At 39.8% G+C, this 9,054-nt stretch overlaps 1 protein-coding gene across 1 annotated transcript; it reads left to right on the top strand.

The window, feature by feature from the left end:
* Window positions 1–661: 661 nt before the first annotated feature.
* Window positions 662–9,054, top strand: ogfr (opioid growth factor receptor). The gene is made up of 7 exons (XM_082519222.1): window positions 662–1,015; window positions 1,539–1,604; window positions 1,701–1,782; window positions 1,882–1,960; window positions 4,433–4,499; window positions 5,455–5,603; window positions 5,693–9,054. The coding sequence occupies exons 1-7, from the start codon at window positions 890–892 to the stop codon at window positions 6,798–6,800; spliced, it is 1,677 nt and encodes a 558-aa protein (XP_082375348.1). The 5' UTR covers window positions 662–889; the 3' UTR covers window positions 6,801–9,054.

Below are 9,054 nucleotides of genomic sequence, written 5' to 3'. Positions count from 1 at the left end.
AGTAGGAAATTGAAAGATTGCCTTTTTTGTTGCTATTGCTCAAAAATATATATAATAATCAAGATTGCAAATAACTGCTCATTTTAAGCAAACCTTCACATTTATAAAAGTTGCCAGATCACTATTGTTGGATTTTTGACCTTCCTTTAATATCTGAGACATTCAGCTACCAGACAGGAGGGGCATTAGATTCACATGTCATCTACAAATTAAATGAGATAAATTAGTAAGACACATTTTAGGTTTATTGGTCTGGTTAGTTTTCCTATTTTTATATCGTTTTTCTTTATGTAGAGCTGTTTCTTTTTTCTTTTTCATTAATGCGTTAATCAGTCCTCATCTCTCATTCCTGCCCTGTTGCTTCGTTATTATATAACAGTAAAGTGAAAGTTTTTTCTGCATTTAAGATATGCTATCTGACTCAGCTGGTTTGCGGGTTTTAACACCGCCAACCAGCTCAGTAAGCTGATGTCTTCGGGGTGTATCGGAAAAGCGCGTTGCTAATGAGTATATTTAAAAACCCAAACGATTGCAAATAACACCAAAATGGAGTTAGATTTATATGATAACAATTACTAAGAGAGGGTTTTTAGCAATGCATAGCTTCCAGAATTAATAAATATAAAATATAGGTGGATTAAAGTGCTAGTAAACGTAGTTAAGTCACGTGGTTGATTTTTAAATGAAGCTCCTGAAAGCAGCACTAGGACTGCAGCCGCCAGCGAAGCCGCTATCTGATGATGGTAGACCTGAAAGACGGATGGTCAGGGCCGTCCTCGTCTAACCTGAACATGCAAGTGTAGCTTCATTCAGCAACGGTTGCAGCGCTAAACCAGGCTACTCGACAATTTAGCCTTAGCTAGTCGCATTTTTTTTTTTAAATTAAAGCATGGAGGACGATTGTGTTTGTGAGTACGACTCCACCTGGGACACAGAGAGTGATGGAGACGACCCGGCCGGAGAGAGCCAAACCCGTCGGTCAAATCAAGACAAAAACAAATCGAGCTGGGCTTTAGTACGTGCTTTTATTATTACTCAGCCAGAGGACAAAGGACAAAAAAACCCTACTGTACCTTAGTGTAGTTCGTTTCTTTTACATGCAATGCTACGTTTTCTGTTGCCTGTTGTGGAAAGCTAACGTTAGCTTTACGCATCACTGCTGCGACTTTGCTAACTAGCCTAGCTTGCTGCTAGTTTACTTTTTAGTTGAAAATCGTCGTCAATGTTTACTCTGGCCTGCTCACAGTTAGCAGTAGTCTGTGAGTCATAGTTAGAATGGAGGAGGAATTAATTAACATCTAGACTTAATTCATTGCAACAGTGGGAATTTTATTAACCCGACCTTATATGGCAACTCCTATGACGTTATCAGGAACAGCATAGGTCGTGACACAATTATTAATGACCCCTTGATTTGTAGTATATCAGTTCAGGTTGTTTATACTTTTAATGCAATACAATGCAAGACCTGTATTTAATTTATGTGAGACGCCTGATGCATATCAATGTTTTTTATTATGTATGCTTAATATTTGCAGTGGCACCACACGCCCAGAAACATGAGAGCAGCAAAGGACATGCAAAACTACAGGAGAGGATACCCCGTAAGTTACACCTCAGCTCATCTCTTAAACAAAAAAACAAAAAAATCGTGCTCATAGCTGAAAGATGTTAAAGTCTCCTTTATTCTGTTTGGACAGAATCTTGCAGACGAGGAGTGCTCAGAGGACAAAATGAACAATCTGCAGTTTTATCTCAATAAGTTTCCCTCTGCTCCTGATGGTAAAATACTCATATGTTTGCATATAATATAATATTTGCTGTATGCGTGAAAGTCGTGCTTGTGGTGATGATACCAATATTTTGTCTCATTTGTCGCAGATATCTACATTGAATCCTTTCTTAAAGAATGGAAAAACGACTACAAACGGCTGGAGAGAGTTCACTCGTACATCCAGTGGTATGTACTGTTTGACACTTTGAACTTTGTACTTTAGCCATATCCAGCCTAACGGCAACAGAACTGACCACAGCTTACTTTTGCCATCTTGATGAACTTGTAGTCTGAAGCCTGTTACGCATGCACACAAACACATTCACTCGTTTCTCATTTTGTACTTCCTTCATTCCTTGCTTCCCCTCCTCGCAAACAGGAAGAGACATTATTAATTCTCAGTAGGGTTGATTAAATAGGAAATGAGCCACACTTGCATTATTTTCTGTTATTGCCCAACTTCTGCTTTATTTTATGATGTCAGATGTAACTGTCTTTTTTTTTTTTTTTTTAATTTTCACTAAAGCTGGTTACACAGTCTACTGTATTTAAGTAACTAACACTACTCATGAATACTGATTGGACTAGTTGTTTTTTAGCATCCTTCCATCTGTGCTGTGCAAAAGTCCTAAGCCACCTGTCATTTCTTTATATTTTGCTTTTAAGGAGACATAGTTAGAGCAGGACATCTATTAATGAGAAGGCTGGTAGTTTGATCCCTGGGTGCTCCAGTCTGCATGGCGAATATCCTTGGCTGGATACTAATCTCCTAGCATCTATCAGAGTTTGAATGTTAGATAAAAAGTACTTAAGCATAGAAAAAGTGTTTGTGCAAAGGAGACATTTTGTATAAAGCACTCTGAGTGCTCCGGTAGAGTAGAAATAATATAAGAATCAGTCTATTTGTTAAGCCTAAAAAAGCATCTACTTCAAGGGGTGATCTACTGCTGTCTACACATAGCAGACAACTCAGCAAAGAACCAATTTTGAATTGTATCTGTAAGCACTTTAGTCCTCACAGCCTGTCACAAAAACAGATTTTTTTCCTATTTCTTTTGTTGAATCTAGTGGAAAAGCCAAAAATAACAATTCGAAAGGCATAAAACTGTATTTTTGCAACGAACAAAGAGAGCTATTAGCCAGAAGCCTGGCATATCTTCTGTGTGTGTGTGTGTGTGTGTGTGTGTATTTTTAAAAACAAATTGGAAGAAACTAGATAAGTGAAGGATACAGTAGGAGGTGAACTATATCATAAAAGTATGCCTTTACAAAATATGAAACAAATCTAGCAAAGACCTGGCACAGGAGATGCATCTGGTGCTTTGGTTGGTCAGTCTATTGTTCACTGAAACCTTATCAGAAATGGCCTCAGTGAAAGGGAATTGGGGAGAAAAGGCTGAGGTATGCCAAATTACACAAGAACTGCACTGAAAATCAATGGCAATGGGTCTTAAGGTTCAAATATGTCAATATCTATGGAGGAGTTAAGGAGACAGACTCGATGGTGAGTGTCTACAAAATACAGTGGAGGCTGTGTCATGGTTTGGGGCTGTCTTTTAGTCAGTGCTGTTAGCGATGATTTTAAAATTGATAGGTGGATGATTGCAGAAAAGTACCCTCAGATTTTGATCCACCATAAACTACCATCTGGAAAGAGTCTTATAAGCAACGCTTTCATTTGGCACCATGATCCCAAACTCAGTGCAAATGCACTAAAGGCGTACCTGGATAGGAATTGTAGTGGAGAACTATCAGTCATGTTTTGGCCTTCCCACAGGCTGGACATCATTGAAGCAGTGCAAGATCATCTTTACAGAAAACTGAACAGGCAAGAAAGAAGCCTGGAAAACAATTCCTGAAGACTACTTAAATAAATTATAAGAAAGTTTGTTTATATACCAGATGCTGACTGTCAAAAAACTCAGTTTTTGCTTTTTATATACTGATTTTCCATGCATGTTTGCACATTTCAGTAAATCGCTAACACCTATTTTCCTAGCAAAATATAAAGAAATAAGGGCTGACTCGAGACTTCTGCAAAGTACTGTATATTCCAGCTGCGTGCCTAGGACACACCTGTACAACCTCAGTTATAGCTACATCGATACGCCTCTGTTCTCCTGACACGTTTTAGGATTTGAGATATTTTTGAGCATGGAGTACTGAGATCGATTTCCAGATCACAGGCAGGAGGATTGAGGAGACGGAGAAATGAGAGAAGCCTACGCTCTACATGTGCACAAGATGTCAAGTAGCAAATGCTTTTCCACATCCATAGTACATACCAGAAATAGATGGAGTGTTCACAGTGGGAAAAGAATTGTTACATATACCCTTTCCTTTCGTGGCACGTTAATAGTTTTTACATTTGTTACTGTAAACTGCCAAAAAATAAACGTTAATACACTGAAGGATGTCACGTTTGTTTACACAGTGGTGTTTTGTTTAAAAATGTTTTTAAGAACGAGGCAATTTATGAAATTATAGGATATACATGTTCTTTTAAAGTATTGGATGAAGGCACTAGAATATATTATATTTGGGTCATAAACTGTTCGCAGGGACATCTGGCGTCAGCACCACTGAATTAAAGTGTCGTGTCATTAGAAGTTAATTGGTCTTCTGTTGTTTCTCTCTTGAACTGTCTGCTGTTGCAAGGCTGTTTCCACTGCGAGAACCAGGGGTTAATTACATGGCTTCAGAACTTACCAAGAAGGAAATTGAGGTAAGTGTAAAATGGAAAGCGCTCTCACCAAACAGTAGCAGAGTTGGTCAACAGTGACTTTCTATCACAACACAAAGCAACTGAAAAAGAATTAAGGTTAATGCCATAAAGTTGTCAGAGTCCAAAGTCGGAATGAAATGAAGTCTATTGAATCTGGACTGGAACTGCCAGGTTAAATCAACCAAAAGACTGCTATAGTTTTCCTAAAATTACTGTCTTGGTCAGGTACTCTGACTTCCTCACACAGTCCAAAGACATGTAGTTAGGTGGGTTACGTTAACTGGCGATCCTAAACTGACCGTCGGTGTAACTGTGAGCATAATTAGTTGTCTCTCTGTTAGCCCTGCGACAGACTGGCGACCTGTCCAGAGTGTACCCCGCCTCTCGTTCCAGCCCCCCAACCCACTTTGTTTGACCATTAACTGTGAAACAAAGTCAGTTTGTTGGACAGGTTAAATTTCTTATGTTTTCCATAATAAGTTCATCACATAGTAATGTTGGCTGTTTGTTTGGTAACTATTCCTAAAAAAATGTAGCATGAGAACTGTCAGTGTCTACAATATGGCTGCAGGTTGATGCATTGGTTTTATCACTTGGCTACAGGTCTGTTGGTGTCTCCACAGCCAAATTTATTTAATTCTTTTACATTGTAAGGAAACAAAAGAGCAAATGCAGTGGCTATATGCATGTCACTAGGCAAGTTCTACGATTCTTTCAACAGCATGTTGAAAAAGGAAACAAAATATGTGATGTAACCTCTTTGCAGCATTGTGGCTTTCCTGCCTCTAGGAGCGCCCAATAAAAGGTTACCGTAGAGGTCAAAAGGTCAAATAAGATGCATCACTGAAAATTTGACAATTTCATTTCATATTTGATACAGTTCTAGCCAGTAAATCTATTTTCCTTTTTCTTTTTTCTTTTTTTTCTTTTTAAATGTGCTGTAAATTCTCACCAGGCCTTCAAGAAGAATGAAGATGCCAAAAGGCGACTAGTCGAGTCCTATGAACTCATGTTGGGTTTTTATGGAATCCGTTTGGTTAACAAAGAGACGGGTGAAGTGAAACGTGCAGAAAATTGGAAGGAGCGCTTTGGAAATCTGGAGCGGTAAGTATTATTATTCTCATGTCAGTAATTTCCCGCATATGTTGTAGTTGTTTTTGTGATTACAGCTTCAACTGCCTTGTCCTTTGCAGGAATATGCACAACAACCTGCGGATAACTCGCATATTGAAAAGCCTCGGGGAGTTGGGCTTTGAGCACTATCAGGCTCCTCTGGTGCGCTTCTTCCTGGAGGAGACTCTGGTCAAAAAGACTCTGAGCAGTGTTAAACGGAGCGTGCTCGACTACTTTCTGTTTGCTGTGCTGGACAAGCATAAACGTCAGGAGCTTGTGCGCTTTGCTTACCTTCACTTTGAGCCAAAGGATAAGTTTGTGTGGTGTCCCAGAAAGGTTCAGAAGCTATTCAGAAAGGCAGAGAAGAGACCTGACACTATAGGGAATGGTGATGGAAAGGAGGAAGTCTTTTCACGTGTTAAAGGCAAAGATGGAGAAGCAGCCCTGCAACAGAAGGAAGATGGACTGGATAGTGTTGCAAAGGCTCAGAAAGGAACTGTTAAAACTGCAGTTAAGGACAAAAGCAAACCATCCGAGGCATCCCCTGAGCCTAAACCAGAGTCTGAAGTAATCGAAAATGGAAGTGTGGAGACTGAGTGTAATAATGAAATTTTGGGTAATGGAAATGACTCTTCAGATGACGTTAATGAAATGGAACATTCGCCCAGTAACGACACTGTGACAGGGAAAAGCGAGTCCTGTGCAGACAGTGAGCTGAAATCTACAAGTAACTCAAATGACCAGGATGGAGACATCAATATGCAAACGGAAGAGGATGTAGAACCCGAAAAACCACCGAAGAAGAAAAGAGAAGATAACAAGGTGCTGCCAAGCAATGGCCTGGCTGGGGGCTTAGCCGGTGGGCAGATAGAGGAAAAAGCTGTTCCTAGTAAAGCCACTGGTCAAACGAGCCCGTCAGTGCAAACTCCTCATAAGACTTCAAAACACCCGCCCTCTCTGTCTTCAGAAAGGGAGGAAAAAATCCCTAGGACTGATTTTAATCAAGTGTCACATAAAAAAGAAGCAGACGAAACGTTGCAGGACAGTATGTCTGCAACAAACGGGTCACTGATGAAAACCGACAACGGTGTGGATGAACAGACAAATGGGAAGGAACCCGAGGATATTGACATGGAATCGAACCCCACGAGCTCAGACCAGAATGTGGGGAACTCATTAATGAACTGATTCATATTAAATTAAATGGAAAAAATGTAATATAGGGACAAAGTATGGCTTAAAATCTTTCTAGGCCTTATTTCTACTATATTTAATGTTAAGATGTTAACTTTGAAGGACTATACAGCTATCAGCCACAACATTAAAACCACTTTGAGGTTGAAGTAAATAGCACTGATCTTACAGTTTCTGCGGCGAAACATTACGTCCTGGCTTTTATATATTTTGATACATATCACCTACCTAAACATTGTTATAGAACACGTACATGCCTAGTTGATGTACTTCCTCACCCAGCAGGATACGTGACCCAACACACCACAAAAACTGCTCAGGAAAAATGACAAATCACCCATAGTGTTGACCCAATCAACACCAATGTCCCCAGAACCCAATCCAACATGCCAGACGGAGCCCAGACTATGAAGGACCCAAACTTCTTTATGTCAGACACCACCAGACTGTGTCCATGCTTTGGATGAGGTTGGTCAGAGCTGTTTGGTGGAATGAGGAGGACCTGCACAGTGTTATGTAGTTAGTTGTAATGTTGTGGCTGATGGGTATATGAATTGATTAATTTGTTAAATGTGGGACCGGATTCGACTCTTATTTCTACATGGCCATCAGACAATATTAAAGGATAAACACGACGTATTGTATATTTTTGACTTTTAAACCAATCCCAAAAAAAAGGACCAAAGCGTCACCAAAGTGTGTGATTAGTTAAGCCTCAGTCACACAGGCCTAGAGACCGATTGGCAACTGCCTGGCAACCAGTGGTTTCTATAGGAAAATTAGTATTGCTTGACCAGTTGCAAGCAGTTGCTGTGAAATTGTTAATGAAAGGCCCACTTTCATGAACAAGGGGGACCTCGAGACCCCCTCTGGTAACCAACGGGTAAATGTGCAACAAGTTGATGGGTGGTTGCAGGAGGTTGCTTGCTGTTGCTCAAGGAAGCTGGTGGCAGAGAGATGTACAGTGCTGCACCAAAGGTTTGTGTGCGGGTGCTTTGGTCACTAGCAGGTTGCTGCAGTCGCTAGTAGTTTGCATGGATGACGCTGGCTTGCAACGCAAAATATAGAACATTCGCCTTTAAAGTAACAGTTGTGCCTTTTGATGCTCAAACCAACAAGATGCAACTTTTACTTTGATACAAACCTTCTCAGTTTCTGGTGTGCTAGCACCCAAAGCAATCACAAGGAGTTCTTTGATGCCACCACGCTCTTTACAACCAATTTCACACAGCAACAGTCAGCAGCTGTTCACCAACCAGTCAGGTAATATATATTTTTCCCTAGAGATCAGGCTGGTCGCCAACTGGTCTCTAGGCCTGTGTGACTGAGGTCTTAGACTCTGAGTAATTTATATACTCTGAGTATACTGTATGTTATGTACAGTAGCAGGAGAGTGTCTGGGAGATTGAAATGGTGGGTCACTGATGCATTTTCAGTAGTTTTAGAATGACAGTGGAGCTCTCTGGCACCTAGAGCCTGACTGCAATATGCAAGTTGGATAAATCTACTGCTATTTTTGGTCTTCTGCTTTTTGTCAACAGTAAAAATATAGAATATGGCCTGTCTTATCCTTTAAAGTTGTTATGACTAAGACTGTCAGCAGCAGATACTTAATAATTTTGCAGAATTCATAAAGTACTATTATTACTGAATATCAATGAAATGAAGTTTTCAGCGTTTTTAACACCTTAATACTTTGAATTTTGAACATTTTTTTTTGCACTGAGAAATAATGAATTTGAAGAGCTTTTTTCCCCTCTTTGAGGTGTGTGTGTGTGTGCGTGCGTGCGTGCGAGCGAGAGAGAGATTCTTGTGTTTCTGCTGGATCCTGCTGTTAAAATGGAATTAATACTCGGTATCATTTAAGTTATATTTCAGTAGTGTTGCACAGTCTGTATGTCTCCATGCGGATTTGGGAGGTAGACTTTTGAACAACTGAAATCCTTGCCAAAAATGTGATAAGACTGGTTGATTGTACAATGTGTAATTCTTTGTGGCAGAATTGATAAAGCTTTGGATATAATTTAAAGTCTGCTGTATGTTAATTTGAAATGGGTACAGTCTGTGAACTTACAAGCCAGGGTGATTATATCGATGCATCTTTTTATATTTGCACTTAATTTCCACTGTTATTGTTCAAGTTACTGTATTTGCAAAATGAAATGGTTATGACTTTATATATTCCTTTTTTTCCCTCCTGACTTACCTGGCCATTAATGAAGCAGAATAAAGCTGTACTATTTTCTGA

The sequence above is a fragment of the Aulonocara stuartgranti genome (assembly GCF_965226115.1).
Source record: "Aulonocara stuartgranti genome assembly, chromosome: 20".
Taxonomy (NCBI): Eukaryota; Metazoa; Chordata; class Actinopteri; order Cichliformes; family Cichlidae; genus Aulonocara; species Aulonocara stuartgranti.
Note: the sequence above shows the minus strand (reverse complement) of the source record. Positions and strands in the feature narration are given on the sequence as shown.

Coding starts and splice junctions, on each gene's coding strand:
- ogfr (XM_082519222.1), top strand. CDS start 890: ATGGAGGACGATTGTGTTTGTGAGTACGACTCCACCTGGGACACAGAG. Junction 1,605..1,700: donor ACTACAGGAGAGGATACCCC/GTAAGTTACACC, acceptor CTGTTTGGACAG/AATCTTGCAGACGAGGAGTG. Junction 1,783..1,881: donor GTTTCCCTCTGCTCCTGATG/GTAAAATACTCA, acceptor CATTTGTCGCAG/ATATCTACATTGAATCCTTT.